The 22,363-nt window shown below is 40.6% G+C and overlaps 1 protein-coding gene and 1 pseudogene across 1 annotated transcript; both read right to left on the reverse strand.

Moving 5' to 3' along the window:
• Positions 1 to 4,370: 4,370 nt before the first annotated feature.
• LOC142162305 (uncharacterized) lies at positions 4,371 to 4,894 on the reverse strand (annotated as a pseudogene).
• Positions 4,895 to 19,758: 14,864 nt separating this feature from the next.
• On the reverse strand, positions 19,759 to 21,343 carry LOC107815386 (gamma conglutin 1-like). The gene has a single exon (XM_016640959.2). It carries the CDS (start codon positions 21,280 to 21,282, stop codon positions 19,963 to 19,965), a length of 1,320 nt encoding a protein of 439 aa, XP_016496445.1. The 5' UTR covers positions 21,283 to 21,343; the 3' UTR covers positions 19,759 to 19,962.
• Between the last annotated feature and the right edge of the window lie 1,020 nt (positions 21,344 to 22,363).

The raw sequence follows: 22,363 nt of genomic DNA on the forward strand, positions 1-22,363 counted from the left end.
GAGATCTCTAGCACATATTGAGGATACTGAGAGATTCCTTGGTATACCAAGAGATCCCGGTTATCATCCTTGTTATGAGTGGTACTTCCTTGTGGTTTGCCTTCATCTCTGTTTCCGTTATTGTACTCTAATTATCCTGTGTAGATTGTTAATGGTACTGCTTATCTTATCATGTCATCTTTATATTTATTTAATCTCAGCAGGGCCCTGACCTTCCTTGTCACTACCCAACCGAGGTTAGACTTGGCACTTACTGAGTACTGCTGTGGTGTACTCATGCCTCTTCTGCGCATGTTTTTCATGTGCAGATCCAGGTACCACTACTTGGGCCTATCATCTTTGAGGAGGCGACTGCTCTAGAGACTTCGAGGTACATCTGCCACGTCCGCAGACCGAGAAGTCCCTTTCTATTTCTGCTTTTAGTATTTAGCCCTTCTATATTTTTTCTATTCTTATTAGACATTCCGGAGTTAGATCTATGTAGTATTGATCTCAGCTTGTGATTCTTGGGCTTTCGGGTCTTGGATTTGGATATTGGTTTTGAGATTTATATATGGTGTATGCCGAGTGGCACATTTAAACATTGTTATTGTGTTATTTCTGTTTTTAAATTGTTTACTTTTACAAGTTTTGGTTATCTTCCGCAATTTAGGCTTACCTAGTCGTAGAGACTAGATGCCGTCACGATGGTTCACGGAGGGCGAACCGGGGTTGTGACAATGCATGTGCCAGGGTTAGCCATGCTCGGGGATAAATTATATTACAAATTGTATCTTGTAGAATTACTTGACCTTCTTACTTCATGTCTTACTTGATTCCTAGATACTAAGAACATAGTATTAAGTGTTAAAAACCAAACTTAGCTTATTATAACATAATCAAATTTGATGGAAGTCTGAGAATATATTGATATGTCTCATTCGGAAATTATTATGCGTAATCATTAATACATTGCTACGGCCAATATTCTTGAGATACTAGATTCTATCCTCGTGTTGTAGATCATTCGTGAGATTTGTTGATACACTTGAATAATACGTTTCTTGAGGGTCTATTAAAATATTATAGGTTTGGAAAGTTGTGATTGTAACTCGTTTAGAATATTCGTTTAAACACTCTCCTTGATGTTATTTATGCTTCATACATTATGTGCCATTGATATACATATGCTTGGTAAAGAAGAGTGTAATGCACGAAGGGTGATGTCATACCAAGTTATGAGAGTGTAAAACATGAAGGGTGATGTTGTGCCATGTTATGTGAGTATAAATCACGAAGGGTGATGTCGTGCCATATCATTTGAGAGTAAAAACACGAAGGGTGATGCTGAGAGTGTAAAGCATGAAGGGTGATGTCGTGCCATGTTATGTGAGTGTAAAGCACGAAGGGTGATGTCGTTCCATTTCATTTATATTGTCATGATTTTATATTATCGTGAGTTCATGGTACGATGTGTGTTTCCGTGCAGGCGAGAATTAGGGACATGTATTATGTTGTGATATTTGTTCCCCGTATATACGTTCATGCCTTTACCTTGAGCTGTTATTGTCATAATTATAGATCTGATGTGACTTGTTGTGATTGTCCTGTCTTTGAGCTCTATCTCAATTGTTGGTGTGTTTCTCATACCTTCTACTTGCTTAACTTGCAAATACCATGCCTATTTCCTGTTGTTATAATTATACTCATGTCGTATCTATTCTATTGCACTTTAGATAAGCCCTCTACCATGCTAGCCATTCATGCCTCTACTTGTTAACTTGTAAAATCATGTGTTCTCTTCTTATTTATTATGCCTATATCTAGGCATCCATCATGCTAGTTAGTTGAAGTTGATATTTCGTGTCTTCCAATTGCTGTCATTACTCATACGCCTTCTGCCTAGTCCATTACTGTTGCCCACATGTATATCCTCGTTTATTATTGCTTCTTGCGTATTTCCTACTTTGCATATCCTGTTATCGGTATTTCTATCATCCGGTTGGTACTGTTATATGTTTATATTGGATGAGGATGAAATAAAAGCACAAAGGGTGTTGGCGTATAATTGACTTGATATCTGAGTACATTTCTCATGCTATGAAAGTTATAGAGTGATTGTCGTGGTTTAGAGGTTTTTGCTCTAAGGGAAAGATTGGTCGAGGTATTGGAAGTTGCAAAATTGTGATCTTTGCTAGCACTCAGTTATTGTTTTGCATATTCGTTTCATGTAATCCTTTCTATTATATCGTAGTATAGTTCTATTGCCGGTTTACAGTGCATGTTTTATCAGTGAGTATCTTTTAACTAAAAAACCTCGTCACTATTTCGACGAGGTTAGACAAGATACTTACTGGGTACATGGAGTTAGTTGTACTTATAATACACTTCTATATCTTGCGTGCAGATTTTTGGAGTGGAGCTACTGGTGATGTCGAGAGCTGACTCTAAAGATGTTCGTGCATTCCGGATATAGCTGCCACTTGTCCTTGGTAGCTTTAGATTTTGCTAATATGTTTATGTAACTTTCAAACAGATAGTGTAATTATTTGTATCAGCTTTGTAAATTCCAAGTCTTAGAAGCTTATGATTCGTACTACCAGTTCTTGGGTTAATTTATAAATGTTCAGATAAATTTTCTCTATTTTCTTATACTCTCATTTGGATTTTATTGACTGTTAGTCGTCTTTCCAAACAGATCGAGTTAGGTACCATCACGACTAGTGATTTTTGGGTCGTGACAAAAAAAAGAGAAAAGTATGTAAAGTATTAGAAATATAATAAAAAATTATAATTTTTTAAACAAAGTATCTAACATAGAAAAAAAATCCAACCAATACAATACAATAATTATGAGATAAAAATCAAGGTAAAGTGTATCAACCATCTAGTCTAGTCTAGATAATAAAAGGGAGAAAATTATAGTTGTACAACATGTCAAACTACCTATCGCACCTCAAAATTACAACTAATCAAGACACTTTTTAGTGTGATAATTTAAAACATTGCTCCTTTCACAATCTAGTTAGGATGTAATTATAGATAAATGAAAAAGTAAGTTCTAATCCTAAAAAAAGAGACTTGGATATATAGCACGACTTCACTATTAAGCGCTTGGGATTGCGAGCTAGCTCACTTGGTGAGCTTTTTATTGAGGTAGAAAGTTCTAACCTCATTTGTAACATAGAATCCCTCCCCTTTAATTTCCCCTCTGCCGTCATTACTTATTTAGGCTTAATAGTTAAACAATTAGATTCATTCACCAATGAACACAAAAAAGATAATAAAATATTATTTTAAATGGAACAGAACAAAAACCTAAGATTCTATAAAGTAGAGAGATAACACCCGAATGAACCAATACAAGTTAAGAGAAGAAGTTCGAGTATGAATTATGATAAATATTTAGAAGAAAGTTTCAAATGCAGCTCAATCTAACTCTGTGTGATCTAATCGCATATATGATACTAGGATTCAAGATTCAAGTTGCATTAATTTTTTTTTGGATAAGTGTTAAAGTGTTAGGTGTATAGTTAGTGAAATGTATAGCTGGATGCCAGCTAAGCTAAGGTAGTAGAAGATTAGTTTGTTAAGTAGGTAGTTAGAAGGTAACTTGTTAGTACATATACACGGGTAATGTACAACGTTTGTAACCAAATTAATAGAAAATGAAGGAACTCTTTTCTTCTCCATTAGTGTAACCGTTTCTTCTTTATTTTTAGCTCAGCAACTCAGATTAGATCTAGAATTTCATCATGGTATCAGATCCCGTATCTATGGTTCACGCTTCATTATCAATTTCCTAGATCTAAGTTGATTTCAGTGTTTGTGATCTGGTAAGTTTTTCGATATCTTCGAAGTTAGGGCTAATTCGAACAATTAGAATTTTTTTGCTTCTTCATCTGAGCTCGAGTGTCTCATTAACAATAGCGTTCAATAAGGATGAAACTGATGCAGGCATAACATCTGCTGGTGGACGCTCAACTTCAATTGATCAACATCATCTATTATTTTTTCAGCCATGTGATACTCTAGGTAGTTCTTTGATTTCAGTCAAATTAACTGGACCTGAAAACTATACAATATGGATTAGTGCAATGAGTGTTAGTTTACTAGGAAAAAGTAGGTTAAGGTTTGTGGATTGTAGATATCCTAAGGAGAAATTCGATATGTCTCTTTATGAATTGTAAGAAAAATGCAATGCAATAGTACTCTCTTGGACTATGAACTTAGTAAGTGCTGAATTACTAAGTGGTATGGTATATGCCTCGAGTGGTTTGGACCCGCACGTACGGTTTTTAGGGAGATCTGATCGAAAAACCGGCCGGCGCCTACCCGACTAGATGGACTGAGAAATTAATTGAGTACAAAACTTATCTTCAAGCTTTACCTTATTCTGATTGTTCAGAGGGCAATCACGGGGTCATTGAATGAAGTCCTCCGTTTCTTTCGGAGGTGCTGACCCGCAGCAAGGCAGAGATGACTAAGTGATATATGGAATATGGCGACGACAACAACATGTCGTAGAAGGAGATAACAGGTGGAGCCAACGACCCACTAAGACTAACCTATCTACAACTACATCCCCGAGCGACAGTCAAATAGGGGCGTGAATGCGAGATGCCAGCGAAATAATCAGCCAGACAGAGGCTAAGGCTGCTTCCTTCCCACCGTGTCCTTCCTTGTGTGTCGAAGATATAAAGCGAGTGCACCGGAAAAGAACGGGAACTGGATCGATCTATTCTATGGTGAAGCATCCGAAGCATAAATGCACACTCACATGATCTTTGTCGAGAAATAGGAGCATTCGATGGAACCCGTGAACTACACTTGTTTCTAGATAGATGTGTGGGACAGAGGGCTCAAAGCTAAGGGGAATCCTTCGTTTGAGGAAAGAGATGATAAATTCAGTCATGATATCTCAAGAAGAGATTTGATAAAGTAAATGGCTCTAGTGTGTTATATATCCACAAGCAAATTGCTACACTAACTCAGGTATATAATTTGTGTCTACTTACTTCTTTAAGTTGAAAGAATTTTGGGCAGAAGTTGATGCTCTTATGCCCTGCCCTGGCTGTGGTTGTGATGAATCAAAAAAGTATGTTGAACATTTTCAGTATCAATTGTTACTACAATTTACTTATGGGGCTAAATGAATCATACTCTTAGTCCAACAATCAGATTTTGAACGTGGTGCATGTTCCTTCCATCAATAAAGCCTATGTTATGATCACTTCTGAGGAGAGCAGAAGATCTATGTGCCATTTCCTCACATATATCTGAAGTTACTAAAGGCACTGCCTTGTTTAGCAATAAAAAAGGCATTCCTAACAATAGTACTGGTCAGTTCAGTGGAAAACGGTATAATAATATCCCAGGGAAATATACTTATACTGGAAGACTCAACAACAATTACCCAAGTGGACATAGTTATACTGGAGGAAGCAACTACAAAGCAAGAAGAATACTCTATACTATGACTATTGCAATTTTAAAGGGCACACGAGGGAGACATGTTATAAGTTGAGTGGATATCCTCCAGACTTTAAGACTAAGAAAAAAGCTGACTCAAGAAATGTAGCTCATTTTTCTCAGGAAGAAACATGTGTTATAGGGAACAATCAAACTTTTACAACATCTAATTTTGTAGGTACCTCACAAGTGCAACATGGTGCAATGCCTGGATATGGACAAAAAATTTGATGCTCAGTGTTCCACAGTTCACTAAAACATAATACCAGCAAATAATTCAACTACTGGGAAAAGGACATGAGGGCAACAACTCAACTACACCACTATCAGCAGGTATGTCATCTTATATAGTGAATCCAGAAGTGTTGGGTAAGTGGATAGTAGACTCAGGTGCCTCAAGTCATATGGTGCACAGTCTATCTTATTAGTTAATCCTAAGATGTTGACTAATAGCAAAATGGGTACAATCCAACTTCCTAAAAGAAATGTTGCTCCCATTAGTCACATAGGATCATCTTATATTGTTCAGGGCCAAACAATTAGCAATGTACTTCATATACTTGACTTTAAGTACAATCTGTTATCTGTCTCAAAGCTAACAAAAGAGATGAGATGGGCAGTGATATTCTTTCCTGAATTTTGCATTTTTCAGGACCTCTCTAGTGGACAGGTGAAGGGGATTGGTAGATACATATGTTGGACTTTATATTTTATACCCTGCAGGGTTCAACACAACTGATATTCAAGCTCAAGTTCCCAGTACAATTCCTAGGCTAATAATTCCAAAAAACCCACCTACTCTAAATATGATCACAAAGAATAGAATAATGAATGTAGCCTTATGTCATAAGAGCTTAGGACATGTGCCTATAAGGACGTTGAAAAACATGGTTGGATTCCAGAATCACAATCATAAGAACTCTTATGAAACTTGAATTGTATGCCCCTTGGCAAGCCAGACCAGGCTACCCTTTCCTTTAAATAATACTACTACTAATGCTTGTTTTCATACATCGCATGGTGATGTGTGGAGTTCTGTATACGGTAAAATCGGAGGGGCTAATTTTCCATCGTTATGATGCCTCGAAGGCTCGAAATCACGGTTGAAGTTTCATCCCTCGAGGGCTATCGACGCTCGACCTCGGGATAGTATGAGACCGATGGTTACGGGAATAAAGTGGGGAGTTCCCAAGGCGAAGCTAGAACCGACAAAATCTGTCAAACTAGTTTGAGCCCATATCAAAGCATTAACTAGGTGTCCCATCTCCATATCTTTGTAATAAATGCACTTATATTATGTTGGGATTCCCCCTCTTATATAAAAGGGATTCTTATCATTTTGTAAACATATGTTGCTCTATACTAAATATACTAGAACATTATCTCTGCTCTCTAACACATTCTCTTGGTCTCGTTATCTCTTTGAATGATCATATTTATTGTGTTCTATCTATTGTTCTTCATTTATTGCTTATTACTAGCCATAAAGAGCCGTCATTGCTTTGTTTATAATTGTTATTCCCCATCCTCGATAGCTCCCAACCGAGATTCGGACTCGACCCCGAGGCCCTCGAATTGGCAAGCTCGAGGCCCCAATTGATAGCGATTCGGTTTGATCAACATCTCGTTTTTAAGCTCTTATTTCATTTCTAAGTCTTTCACATAGCATCAACTACCTAACAACTAGCATAAAAATAGATCATGTATTTTTAGAACCACTAAATCAAATTTAATTGTTATTACCATTTTCAAACAGTTTGGCGCCCACCGTGGGCTAAAAATAATGGTGATTATTTTTTTGCTGGTTTAACTACATAACACAAGTTATCTTTCATGCTTTTTCTTGCCCAAGATCTTTGAGTTGAGGTCAAAATGTCTGACTCGGTGAACAACAATCTTGAGAACCACGAAGAAAATGGTGTGGATGTTTCAGGTGTTAGAGTACACTACGAAACCTTGAGAGCGCACCCTAACCGATTCCCGTAGACACGGTCTTACGCGATTCTCAACACATCGATGTAAGCTCCAACACTAACAAGAGCGTGAACCAAGGAGACCAACAAAAAGCTCAGGAAACCCCGGCTAGGGAAGAACGAGAGGTTAGCCTTCACGTTATTTTTGAAATGTTGCAGGCATAACAGCTAGCGATTTCTCCGCTGCAAAGTCACCAGAAAACTGCCAGCACAGTAGCACCGGGGACGGCTCCCCCGGCTGAGCAGGTACCGGAGAGGTCAAGCAACAACGGGTCGGTAGCTGACCCCGCCATCGTAAAGATGCTCAAGGACCTCACAAAGAAGATCGAATTGGGCGAGAAGAAGATAGAAGCCAACGACAAAAAGGTCGAGACCTACAACTCCAGGGTCAACCAAATCCTGGGCGCACCCCCGATCCTGAAAGGTGTAGATTCGAAGAAGTTAATACACAAAGGCCGTTCCCAGAGAAGGCGGCTCCAAAACCCATTCCAAAGAAGTTCAGAATGCCAGACCTTCCAAAATACAACGGGACCTCAGACCCCAATGAGCACGTTACTGCTTACACTTGCGCAGTAAAGGGAAACGACATAAAGGACGATGAGATCGAGTCTGCCTTACTAAAGAAGTTCGGGGTAACACTTTCGAAGGGGGCCATGATGTGGTATCACAACCTAGCTCCTAACTCTATAGACTCATTTGCCATGTGGGAAGATTCCTTCATAAAGGTACATGCCGGTGCTATCAAAGTAGCAACAAATAAGTCTGACGTCTTCAAAATCAAGCAGGGGGAGAACGAGATGCTGCGAGAGTTCGTATCTCACTTTCAAATGGAACGTATAGAACTACCACCAGTCTTCGACGACTGGGTAGTACAAGCCTTCACTCAAGGTCTGAATGAGAGAAGCTCGGTGGCTTCGAAGCAACTAAAACAGAACCTGGTCGAATATCCCGCCATGACCTGGTCGGACGTTCACAACCGATAATAATCAAAAATCAGGGCCAAGGACGACCAACTAGAAGCCCCATCGGGCTCGGTATACCCAAACAGGCTTCTAGCGAAGGAGCCAAAGCCAAATAAGGAAAGGTACCAGCCATACACCGACGACAAGAGAAATGCCCCGAGGCGTAACAGAACCCGCAATGATCGAAAGATGGACCAAAACCAAAACCTTCAGGGATTCGTCAATAGAGCCGGATTCGACAGGAACACAGGGCCAAAGGAGGCACCTTGCTTGTCGGAGTACAACTTCAACGTAGATATATCAGACATCGTGTTCGCCATCAGTAAAATCAGAGATGCTAGGTGGCCTAGGCCTATGCAATTAGATCCTTCGCAAAGAAATCATAACTTAGTTTGTGAGTTTCACAACATTCACGGCCACAGGATCGAGGCTTACCACCAGCTCCGAGAGGAAGTAGCCAGACTACTCAGTAAAGGTCACCTCCGTGAATTCCCCAGCGATTAGGCCAAAAACCAGTTTCGAGAAAGAGAGGCGGCTAAGAAGAATGAAACGAATGAGCCACAACATGTCATCCATATGATTTTGGGAGGCATCGATGCTCCACAAGATCCCATGATGAGAAGAACAAAAATATCCATCACCAGAGAAACGCGATATCGGGATTACATACCCGAGGATGCCCTTACTTTCAGCGATGAGGACATCGACAACTTGTCTCAGTCTCACAATGATGCACTGGTAATCTCTTTTCTCGTAAATACATTTCAAATTAAATGTGTACTTGTGGATCTAGGTTGCTCGGCCAACATTATCAGGTCGAGGGTGGTAGAGCAACTCGGATTGCTTGACCAAATCATGCCCCCCACTCGAGTCCTCAATGAAAACAACATGGCAAGTAAAAAACAGAAGGGGAAATCACCCTTCCAGTCAACGTGGCTGGCACGACCCAAAATGCCAAATTTCATGTCATCGAGGGAGATATGAGGTACAACGCCTGGCTCGGAAGACCATGGATACACTGCATGAGAGCAGTGCCATCCACCCTCTATCAAATGATGAAATTTCCCACAAAGGATGGGATTAAGACCGTCTACGGGGAACAACATGCGGCGAAAGAAATGTTCGCTGTACACGATGTGGCCCCGACACCGATACCTCCACCTTCGAAGGAGCCAAAGTATAAACAAACAGTAAAATAGCAATAACAAACTACACTCCTAGCTATCCCTGACTAAGCAAAGCGGGGGACCGTACCACATTCTCATCATAGGCAACTGAAATGTTTCAGGGCCCGAAACATCGCCGGCACACTCTACGCTAAGGTATGACCATAGCCTCTCTCTTTCAATTATATTCTACACTGATCTGAGTGTAGGTATCCGATCGGAATGGCCAAAGCACTCTCCAACTCGAATGCCTTAGGTTTCAAAAAGCATGTGTTATACTCTTTTCCTTCGGCCGAGTTTTTATTCCAAAAAGGGCTTTACCGGCAAGGTTTTTAGCAAGGCAACATCTATATGCCATCTAAGGAAGATCCAACAAGTATTCAAGGCTTCTTTTGCAACTAGCCTCAAATACTGGGGGCCATCCCCCCGGATGGTCACCTATTCGGAGAAGCCAAGATACACCAAACAGGGGCTCAATAGGAAAGTAATGTACCAGGCCAAACGGTCAAACGAACTGTGTTCACATAGAACAACCGAGCCCGCAACAGCAAAAACATGTATACTTGTACCAAGTAATCAAAGAATACTTCCCAAAAGCATTTTACATTTCAAGGAAGCTCGATATTTTTGCAAAAAATGGCTCCAAAACCAAAAGGCACCCCGAATACTCGGGGACTGGCGTCAACAACTTGAAATAATGCGACCCGCGGGTCAGAGCTCCTAACTCGCAAGCCCTCAATGAGGCAACAATGAGATCACAAAATAACTCCAGAGCCAAAAACGTCCCGAACACTCGGGGACTGGCATCGAAAACTCAAGGCTACACGACCTCCGGGTCGGAAACTCCAAAATCATAAGCCCTCAATGAGGCAACACCAAGTTCACAAGTAATGGCTCCCGAGCCAAGAAACCTTCGATGACTTGGGGATTGTCGTTAATCACCATCTCCATCGACTTATCAAAACCCTAAGTCGTAAGGCCACATGCGTGCAACCTCGGTCTCGTAAGACCTATATAAGGCAACAACAATATTTGTAAGACCTCAAGCAGGGCATGAACCATACTTGTACCAAGTATCCAAAAGTGTAAGACCTCAAAGGCATGTAAAACTTGTAAGACCTTACTAAAGGCATAAACCCGATCTCAAAGTTTTGGCTATATATCGAACTTGTAAGACCCATAAAAAGGCATACCCTTGACATAGACGCTGAAACTACTTCACTCGGGACTTAAAGGCTTCGGCCAAACACAAATGACTCTGGTCACAAGGCTGGACCAGCAAAACTAACGCGACTCGGGGATGCCTGACCATCGCAATAAATCACATGCCTTTAACTACTTCGAATATACTTCGGAAAGAACCGATTAAACAGGCTACCCTCGATATAGGAAAAAGAGCTTTGGCCATGTCAGCTCCTAAACACTGGCTTCGAGATACTCAGCCTCCGAGCCAAACCTCTCAAGGTGCTCGATCATCGCCATATAACGACTCACAATCAAGGTTTTTTGTTAAACCATCAAAGAGTCGGCCAAACATTATTTCAAAAAGTCCTTAACGAGGGAAAATTAAAGCCTATATTAGAGGTCGCATCGACCCAAGGCATACGATCCACTGCCGCCAGCCCACATATATAAAAGGTTACATCGACGCAAGGCGTTAGAGCCATTGTCGCCAGCCCACATATATAAAAGGTCGTACCGACCCAACGCGTAAGAGCCTAAGGGCCAGCTTGCAATTCAAAAACTTGAGGTCGAATGAGCTCGAGTTGAAACCCAATTAGGAGACTGAACCCAAAACAGTTAACTGAATATGCCTAAGAACAAAAGTGTAAGAGCCCAAACGCCGACTTACACTAAAAGGTCACATCGACGAAAAGCGTAAGAGCCACTATCGCCAGCCTAAAATCCAACAACTTGAGGGTTAAATGAGCTCGAGTCGATGCCCGGCTCTGGGACTGAGCCCAAAACAGTTGACCTAAATATGCCTAAGAACAAAAGCGTAAAGGTCGCATCGACCAAGCGCGTAAGGACCTACGGGCCAGCCCAACGAGCCTCAAGGCCATACCATGAATCTAAGGATTCCCCTAAACTCAAAGACTAGTTCATCTGGCTAAAATAAAGGCAAAAAGAAATGCAAAAGAAACAAAACCGCGAGGTTTCTTCTTTACACATACATGCAGAAAAATACAAGCTCCATTTACAAACATACTTTGGAAACAGAATCGGAAAGCAAAATCTACATCCCCCCTGCAGGCTATGGCCCATCAGCCTCATCTTCACTATCATCAGCATCGGACAGAAGTAACTGAGCACTACGTTCGTCCGCCCTCGCCCGCGTCAACTCTTCCGAGAGGTCAAATCCCCTAGCACGGATCTCCTCAAGGGTTTTCCTCCGAGACTTACACCGAGCTTATTCTTTGCTCCTATCTTCATGGTCAATGATCTTTCTCAGCTTAGCTTGAGCATCGGCAACGTCCTTCAAATAGACCACCACTTTCTGGTCAGCCTTATTTCGGCTCATTAAAGCTTCAGCTCGGACACCCACAACCTCGGCCTTTATCTTCAAGAGCTTAGTCTCGAAATTTGTAATCATATATGTTTGAACCTAGCTATTATCACGAGCTAAGAGAAGTTGAACCTCAAGGGCAGAAGCTTTAGCCAGATCACCCTTGTCCGTCGAAACATGAGCGTCCTTCCGAGCATTTAACTCATCATACTTGCACTTGGCTCGATCAACCTCGTCCCGAAGGCGCTCCAAGCCCTCCGCCTTTTTTTGCAACTAAAATAAATGAAACATTAGCCTCAGGAGCTAGAAGGAGGAACACACACTCGCTCAAAACAAAAACTACCTGCTCCTTCAAGTAGCTCTCATAATTCGAGCTCCGACTCGCCCCATACCGTAAGTATGCCAGCTCGACTTCTCTTTCATTTCAAAGGGGACTCAGGGATTTCTCCTCATCCAGAGCTTTCCCAGCCTGGCCTCACGACGAAGCAGCTTGGACTTAAGCTTGTCGAAATCCTATAAAAAAACTCTGTAAGGAAGGGAAGGTGCGAAACTCGAAAGGCCTGTGCCAAAAACTCACCACAGAATGAATCGGCCCCGACCGAGGCACAGTCACTCGGTGCATATGATCCTGGGTTTCGAGTATCCCTCGAAGTACCTCAAAAAGAAGACGACAGCGGAGGATAAACCGCCTCTCCAAAACCAAAAATCACGGGCGTGACAGGCTTAGTCAATACTTTCACTCCGGTCCCCCGGCCCAAGCTCGCCTTACTTCGAGCAGCATCTCCCTAAAAAGGTATCTCTTGCTTATTGGTATCATTCTTTAGCACAGAAACTAGCGATCCTTCTTCTCCCCCAAGGGGGCACGCCCTCGTCTCGGAAGGCTCCCCGATGCCTACAATAACAGGGTTAGTATGCAAAAAGAGGAAGTGTTTTTCCAACTAAAAGAAGGGAAGGGAACATATCGACATACCGTGGTATTTTGCCTCTCACCTATCCTGAGATAAAGCTCGCCACTTACGCTCATCGTAAGTCAAGTGGGCCGCCAACTTCCGAACCCAATCCGACAGATCGGGAACCTCGCCCGGCATAATTAAACACCCCCTCTCCATAATTGAAAAACTGCGAAGGCACAAGTGTACCACTTACGTGTATAATTCCATTCCTCAAGGAATGGCATAAACTCCACGGGGATAATATCAACAGTTCGTGCTCGGACGGATCGGCTCATCCACTCTCGATTCTCGTCTTCTTCATCATCAGCAACAAAAGGCATGGTCGACCGGCATAGTAAGGTTAACAGAACTCGATGATGAAAGGGATGGTATAGCATGATAAGATGGCTGAGCGTAAATTCAAGCCCTGCTTTCTACGCAAAGAACCTCGCCATCAACACTATCCACCAAAATGACGGGTGAATCTAGGCCAAGGTAACCTAATACTAAGTCAAGAACAACCCTATCAAGGGGGCCCAGTGTGAAAGGATACGTGAACACATTCAGAAACCCCTTGGCATGGTCCGTAATACTCTCATCCGAGGAAGGTACCTGTAGTACTACCCTTTCCCCCATCCACAGTCTTTCCTCACCAACTCAAGGTGTCCCTCTCCTATCAAAGAAGTAAACTTCAAGGTATGCTCCCGTTGGTCCTGAGCATTGGTGCACTTTTCCGCTGAAAAGTCCCCTCTCGAAGCAAAATGACCCGAGCCAACAAGGCGAGAACCGGAGATGGAACTCTCTCCTCCCCTCCGAACAGATCCTGATGTAGCAGTCATGACTACAGCAAAATTATAGAACTGGAGCAGGAATTTAGGCAAGAGCGTTAATGTTGAAATAGCAAAAGGCCTAACGCAGGAAAGAGAAGGGTAACTACTCAGAATGGTGGAATCTCCAAAAAAGTAGAAACAACCCTATATATGGAAAAAATGGCGACAATCGGCCTGCCTCAGAGTCCGATTAAAATGCTGGCCGAAATCACTTTGGGAAGATGTGCCGGTGGGATCGCCTTGGTCACTTTGCAGCCATGTTGTCCATTTAACAAACATCGTATGATGTTTTGGGTCAGATACCCCCGCACTAAATAAGTCTCGAGATGGTACCCAATCTCGAGGACCTCCATAAAAAATAAGTTAGGCTTCAGGAAGCCTTGGGCATTATTGCAAGTCTCGAGATGGTACATGATCTCGAGGACCTCCATCAAAAAGAAGTTAGGCTCCAGGAAGCCTTGGACATCATCGCAAGTCCCGAGATGGTACCCGATCTTGTGGGCCTCCATCAAAAAGAAGTTAGGCTTCAGGAAGCCTTTGGAAACATCGCAAGTCCCGAGATGGTAACCGATCTCGAGGACCTCTATCAAAAAGAAGTTAGGCTCTAGAAAGCCATTAGCATCATCAACAGTCCCGAGATGGTACCCGATCTCGAGGATCTCTCCAAGGGTCCATTGATGTCATTGCAAGACTCAGATGGTACACGGTTTCGAAGGCTCTTCTAAAGGAGAAAATAAGCACTTAAAACTCTACTCATATGGGCTTGGCCTCAGGGTACTATCTAAATCTGGGCAGTCCCTCATCCGGGATCTATCTACAATGCCTTAAGGCTATCTACACTAAGTTCAAGACAAGTTTTCAGACGGCCCAAGTAAACCCCAACTTGGGGACTGTTCTCGAAAGCCTAAAGGTAGTCTCCATTCTCGAGTTTCCGAGCGAATCCCCCCTCAAGTATTATCATAGGGTCTAAAGGCTAAGTGTCGATTTGGGGGTTCGAAGCCCTACTCGCATTCAACTCAAATTCAGGGTCCCGATGACTCGAGTTTATCAGTCCAACCCGGGCTCAATATTTGCACCAACCGATGGGGTCATGCACTTAGATTCTACACAAGCATAGATAAAGGGAAAATAGTATACATTAGAGACGAATTAAAGAAACAGTTTTTATTCATACACATTCGATTACAAAAGCCCACAAGGGGTCCTTACATATGATTACAAAAGCCCATGATGGGTCCTTACACACAAACAAAGAATCAAAAAAGGTACATATGCAAGAACTATCATACAGGAACAAGGAATTCACAAGTATCAATCAAAAGCTTTAAACGATCACCACATCATCAAATAAAATAATCATATAACTATCACATAATTTCCATAGCTTTAGGTTGGGGCATTTAATACCATTCATCATCATTCATAATACCACCGCTTTCTTGTGCGGAATCTGATCACGACCCGATCGGCTAGGTTGCCTCATTTGAGACATGTATCTCAATCACCATCTCATTCTCATTTTCTATATTCAATATCAGCACAATACCACCATGTGTTCGGCATGGCGTACGATCACGGCCCGATCGGCTAGGCCGTCTTCCCAAGACGTTGTTCCTTTTTCATTAATTTTCTCATCTTAATATTTATCACACATATATCAATTCATGGCACTTGGGGCCACAATTATCCCATCATACTTGGCACTAGGCCACGTTTCACATCATTTCCACTTTCAATGTTAACCTTTGCAATATAGGATAATAGGCACATACAAGAGCAATTTAAGTTGTAAGCATAGGCAAGATTTCACATAGTTGGCATGACAATCTCAATTTTAATCTTGACTTGAAGTCTAGGCATTTCAACACATGGTTCATATTCTTCACACATCTTTAAATTATCAAGATTAGTATATTGAACACATTGAGGCACACCTTTCACGTATATATAATTGCAAAACCAATTCATGTGAAATAACAATCAATGCATCAATCCGATTTCAGTCTTTCAACAGTTACATATACACCAACGGAGCTCAATTTCTAAAAAGAGGGAGGTTTAGCCATACCTACCTCAATAGAGCTTTCCTTAAATTCTTACAAAATTCCGGAACTCTTAGCAACTTTAATCTATTTTATAAGAATTACAAGTTGAACCAAAAATTAGAGTCATGATTAAGATTCTAGCTCATTTGAGTATATTATCAAGCACTAAGTATGCATTGTGATTTTAGGACCCTTTTGTGAGAGATTTTTATCATCTTACACCTCAATTGCTATATTTTTAACTCACAATCTCCCCATAACCTATTATCATTTATGCATGTAAGATATAAATCCTTATACCCATGAACCCACTTGTTAATCACTTATTTTAATAGAAATTTCGAAATCATAGATTAGGGCACAAGTTCTTACTTTTTAGGATGAAGGTCTAGCAAATTTTACTTGAAAGCCTTCAAAGATTTGGGCAAGGATTGTAGTGACTTGGTGAGAGTTAGTTTTTCCCTCTAGAACTCTATTTGCAGTAGAATAACATAAAAAGGGGTCTAATGAGGTGTTTTTAATGGGATGGGGTCGGGTTTTAAAAGTTAGAAAATAGGAGCCCCGACACAATCTGCGATCGTATAATTGACATGCGGTCCACAAAAGGGAATGCAAAATGGCCCCCAAAACATGATCAAACTGCCCGGGTATGCGACAAGAATGCGGTCCGCATACCCGTTCAGCGGTCGCATAATGCACCGCAGAACTGCCCCTCGCAAAATTCCAAGGAGAATATGCGATGACTATGCGGCCCGTATATTGATTATGCGATTGCATAATTGGCCGCATAGTTGACCTCAAAATTAACCATCAAACTGCCTTACTCTGCGGCGACTATGCGGTCTGCATAGCTATTATGTGACCTCATAATGGACCACAAAAACACGCGCTTCTGAAAAAACATTATTCCTTAACTCTTTAACGCACAGATCAATCCAAAGGGTCCGAACCAAGAATTTTATAAATTTCTAACACATATTCCTAACTTGATGCTACGAGATCTCGGGTTTTGAGCAAAAATTTTCATGGTGCCTTATAGTAACTGGCGGGTACAATCAATACTCTTTTGAAAAACGCAACCGATGGCGCCATCAATGTCCTTCAAAGACGTATCGGCAGGCGCAATTAATACATTTTGGAAACTGAATCGGTGGTGATATTATCGCTTAGAAGGACAAGGATAGATTGTGCATTGAAAGACGCTAAAAGACAAGTCAGCAAGACGCTTCGGTTTCCACAAAAGCCTATATCATGAGTATAACGTCATCAGCATAACATTATCGCGGGAAATTCGAAAAGATGGTTATTAAGGTCGTTTCTTGTCATTTTACTCTAAGAAACGCGGGGACTATCTGTATATGGTAAAATCGGAGGGTCCAATTTTCTATCATTATGACACCTTGAAGGCCCGAAATCACGATAGAAGTTTCATCCCTCGAGGGCTATCGATGCTCGACCTCGGGACAGTATGAGACCGACGGTTACGGGAAGAAAGTGGGGAGTTCCCAAGGCGAAACTAGAGCCGACAAAATCTGTCAGGCTAGTCTGAGCCCATATCGTGGCATTAACTAGGTGTCTCATCTCCATATCTTTATAATAAATGCACTTGTACTATTTAGGATTCCCCCTCTTATATAAAGGGGATCTTTATCATTTTGTAAACATTTGTTGCTTCATACCAAAAATACTAGAACATTCTCTATGCTCTCTAACACATTCTCTTGGTCTCGTTATCTCTTTTAATGATCATATTTATTGTGTTCTATCTATTGTTCTTCATTTATTGCTTATTACTAGCCATACAGAGCCGTCATTTCTTTGTTTATAATTGTTATTCCCCATCCTCGATAGCTCCCAACTGAGATTCGGACTCGACCCCGAGGCCCTCGAATTGGCAAGCTCGAGGCCCCAATTGATAACGATTCGGTTTGATTAATATCTCGTTTTTAAGCTCTTATTTCATTTCTAAGTCTTTCATATAGCATCAACTGCCTAACAACTATCATAAAAATAGATTATGTATTTTTAGAACCACTAAATTAAATTTAATTGTTATTACCATTTTCACGGTAAACAAGTTCCTAGTTATAATGGGAATAATTATTTTTTAACTTTTGTAGATGGCTACTCTTGACATACTTGGTTATTTATGTTGCCTACCAAGTCAGAAGTGATTGTTATTCTTAGATCCTTTATTTCTATGATTCAAAATGTTTATTTAGCTTTTGTGAAAGTCTTTAGATCAGATAATGTTAGTGAATTCTCAACTCTCAAGTAGCTGAGTTGCTGCAGACTAAAGGAATCATTCACCAGAGTTCTTGTATATATACTCTACAACAGAATAGAGTAACTGAGAAAAGGCACAGGTATATTCTGGAATTGGCTAGATCACTAAGGTTTCAAGCTTCTGTACCTCTCAAATTCTAGGGTGAATGAGTCACCACTGTTGTATCTATCATCAATAGGCTAACCTCGATAGTCCTTCAAGACAAGTCTCCTTTGAAGCTTTAATTGGTCATGTTCCTTCTTTGGACTATATGAGAGTGTTTGGCTGTCTAGGCTATGTTACTGATGTGAGAAGATTAGACAAGTTTGTTCCTAGAGCTGTTCCAGCTGTGTTTTAAGGATCTAGGTGAACTTAAGTTCTTTTTGGGGATAGAGTTTTCCAGATCAAAACAAGAGATATTTATGAGTCAAAGAAAGTATGCTTTGGAGTTGATTGCAGAGTCAGGGCTTGGTGGTGCCAAACCTGCTGGTACACCCTTGGAGACCAGTTCAAGGCTTACTTCTGCTGAGTTTGACACTTTTATGAAAAAAGACTCTTCTAATGCAGCTAATGCAAAAGGATAACGAATTAGAAAATGTTGGACCTTATTAGAGATTGATTGCCAGGCTTTTATATCTCACTATGGCTAGAATTGATATCTCATATGTAGTGCAGGTGCTCAACCAATTTATGCACAAACCAAAGTAGCCTCATATAGATGTTGCTTTAAGTGTAGTTAGATACATCAAGACTGCTCCAGGTCTTGGTCTGTTGATGCCCTCAGAAGACTCAGGAAGACTTGAAGCCTATTGTGGCTCGGATTGGGGTGGAAATTTACAAACTAGAAGATTTGTTACAGGATATGTGGTCATATTTGGTGATGTACTAATATCCTGGAAATTCAAGAAACAGGAGACAGTGGTCAGGAGCTCAGAAGAAGTAGAATGTAAGAGTATGGCTTCAACAATTGCAGAGCTAACTTGGCTTACAGGATTGTTTTCAGAACTAGGAGTTAAGTTGTCCTTGCCTATAGACTTACACTGTGATAGCAAAGCTGCAATTCAGATTGCAGCTAATCCTATATTCCATGAAAGATCAAACATATTGATATCAATTGTCACCTTGTGAGGGAAAAAAATGTACAAGGACTGATTAAGCCTCATCACGTACCTACCAAGGAACAACAAGATGATTTACTGACTAAAAGACTTAGGAAAGTGCAACACGGCTATCTACCGTCCAAGCTGAAGTTAAAAGACTTGTTTCAACATTCAGCTTGAGGGAGGATGTTGAAGTGTTAGGTTTATAGTTAGTGGAATATACAGCTGGATGTCAGCTAAGTTAAGTTAGTAGAAGGTTAGTTCGTTAAGTAGGTAGTTAGTAGCTAACTTGTTAGTATATGTACACGGGTAGTGTACAGTGTTTGTAACCAGATTAATAGAAAATGAAGGAACTCTTTTCTTCTCCATTAGTGTAACCGCTTCTTCTTTATTTTCAGCTCAGCAACTCAGATTAGATCTTGGATTTCATCAATAAGAGAGGATTCTAATTAATGAGTTAATTAGTTAGCGAAAGAAATTGAAATCAAACGCTCCTTGCATCAAAACCACACTTGCATCTTAAGAGGGAACAACAACAAAAGATATTAATTTACTTAAACTAAAAGTACGTACATATATTACATAGACCTTAAACTACCCAATGCTTGGTTTGGAGAAAGTACAGAAAAAGGAGAAATAACTAGTACATGAACATTAGGGGGAAAAAAAAAAGACATACAGACTCATACATGTATTTGAAACCCTTAATAGGAAAATCTTCAGATCATAATTCACTCCATATCATCAACGAAGGAGGTGGATGTAGTGAAGTTGAAGTTAGAACAACTAGTGTTACGTGACAGTAAGGAAGAACTAAAACCCAATCTGGACCTCACAAGATCAAACTGAACAAAGTTATCTTCTAATTGATGTACCCCTATCACTATTGGATTCTTTGGGTTTTCTCCTCCATCAACAAAAGCCAAGCAAGACACACCAGGTCGTGCTTGTACCATTGAATTTGCCCTAGTAATCGTCCACGTAACATTCCTATTTTGCATGACAAAATCAATGTTTGGAACATTGGTGCTTGTTAAGTTGTTTGAATTGAAACACAGTCCGAATGGTGATATTGGATTCACTCGAGAAACCCCTGAGAGTTGGTTCGCGAAAAATTGAGTGAAAACAGCGAAAATGTTGTGCTCAAGAACTGTGTATGGCCTTATAGTACTAATCTTTGCACCACCAAAATTTCGACTCCTCGTTGTAATTAAAGATGAACGGTTCATTGGTACAAGCTTGTTATTTACCTTTATCGATCTCACTGGGATGAAATATTCGCCTTGTGCACCAATGATTAGCGGTGTGTAGGTTAAATTTCGTGACACATCTAGTCCTGGTTGTGTTTCATATGATCCACTAGTCCCGAAAAATATTGCACCATTTTTCTGTGAGGAAGAGGGTAAACACAAGGCAAATTGACGAGGTAGTCCGAAATGAGAAGCAAGTTGAATTGGGAGAGAGACTGAATCATGGCCTAATCCAGCTACTCCTTGAACATTTCTAGGTAAAGGACCTTGTAACAAAGATGAAGGCGAACAAGCAAAGAGAAAATGACGGATAGTAACTAAAGGACCAGTATTTGAACCTTGAGTAGTACTAATAGACTGAATTGAGAGAGAATCTTGAGCGATTTCGCTAATGGCAGTTTGGAGAGTTAAAGGGTTTGTTGTTGTAACAGCACAAGTGTTGTTATGACAACCAGGTCTAGGTGAAGGAGAGAAACATTTGTTGCAAGTATGAACACCAGCGCGAGAACATTGAGTTGAGCGACAAAAGGGAGCAAAATAGGTGTTCGAAAGATAGTTTGTTTCACAATTTACCCACAAGAACCTGCCATTCAAGTCAATGAGAAATGGGAGTGATCGCTGAGGAATTCTTTTAGTGATGTTAGCTATGTGAAGACCTGTGGCAGAATCCTTATACACTGGCAAAACAAGACCATTAGGTTTGAAGGGGGCTCTAGTACTAGTAACTTCTGATTGTGATAGAAAAACAAGATTTGAGAGAGCTAAGAAAGTAAGAAGAAAGTGAAAGATTGATGAGGCCATACTTAGATAGAAGAGAAGAGAACTTTTTGTTACTACCTTTTAGTATTGATGAACAAGAGCGAGTATACACATTTATAGTGTGGGAAAGGTCTGTAGTTTAGCTAGGGCTTTATCTATAGTTAAGGATAGAGACAATATTTGAGCTGTTTTGTCATTTTTCATGTGATGATGCACGCCAGACTGTTGTCTTTCATTCTTGTTTGAGAGCTATTTCAATGACGTTAAACATGGTTTTCCTGTCAACAAACTCAGTTTGGCATGTAAGTTTTTAACATGATCATGCTCTCTTTGGACTGTCGTATTTAAAGAGAACAAGACAATTTCCGTGTGTTCGAGGTTTTAAGACACATGGTATTGATGATAAACTTCAGTTTGTCAGTCGTTTTACAAGGATTTCCACATATCCCGCAAAGTGTTGTCATTGTCTATTTGTTTGTGGCTTCAATTATCTAGTAGTAGCTAGCTCAATGACCTCCATTTGATTGATCATAACTTATCACAAAATCCGTTCCTTAAAAAAATATTAATTCCACCATAGATGGTTGTCCATGAAAAAGAATAAAGAAGCCTAAGGCACATCCACTACTCCTCCCGTAGAGGCAGATCCAGATCCAGGATTTAAAGTTTATATTTGAATGAACAAGTATCTTCCACTCTGGATCTGCCACTGCCTTCCTGGTCAGCTCCACATCGCCACACAACGACCAAATTGGTCCCTTCCTTCACAAATCTTCCAGTAATGGTTTTGTTCTTCGATCTAATAAAGACCGCTGGCTTAATAAGGGTATATTTGTCTTTAAATATTCTTATTCACACAGTGCAACTTAAAGATGCAGATAGCTCAATAAGAAGTGCAAAAGGCTAACTTAAATTTTTGCAATACAATTATTATCTTCTGCATTATGATAGTAAGCACATATGCATGAGTAGGTAGATTTTACATCCACTTAAATCTACATCAAAACGAAACAATAGTTAATTTTTTATGTAGTTGATTCATAATAAGAACAAGCTTGCTAAAAAACAGCTGTATTCATCGATGACAAATAAATAGCAAATGCAGACATTGAAAGTAATCCTT

The sequence above is a fragment of the Nicotiana tabacum genome, chromosome 7, assembly GCF_000715075.1.
Source record: "Nicotiana tabacum cultivar K326 chromosome 7, ASM71507v2, whole genome shotgun sequence".
Taxonomy (NCBI): Eukaryota; Viridiplantae; Streptophyta; class Magnoliopsida; order Solanales; family Solanaceae; genus Nicotiana; species Nicotiana tabacum.

Excerpts from the sequence above, each read along its gene's own strand:
- LOC107815386 (XM_016640959.2), bottom strand. The coding sequence starts at position 21,282 with ATGGCCTCATCAATCTTTCACTTTCTTCTTACTTTCTTAGCTCTCTCA.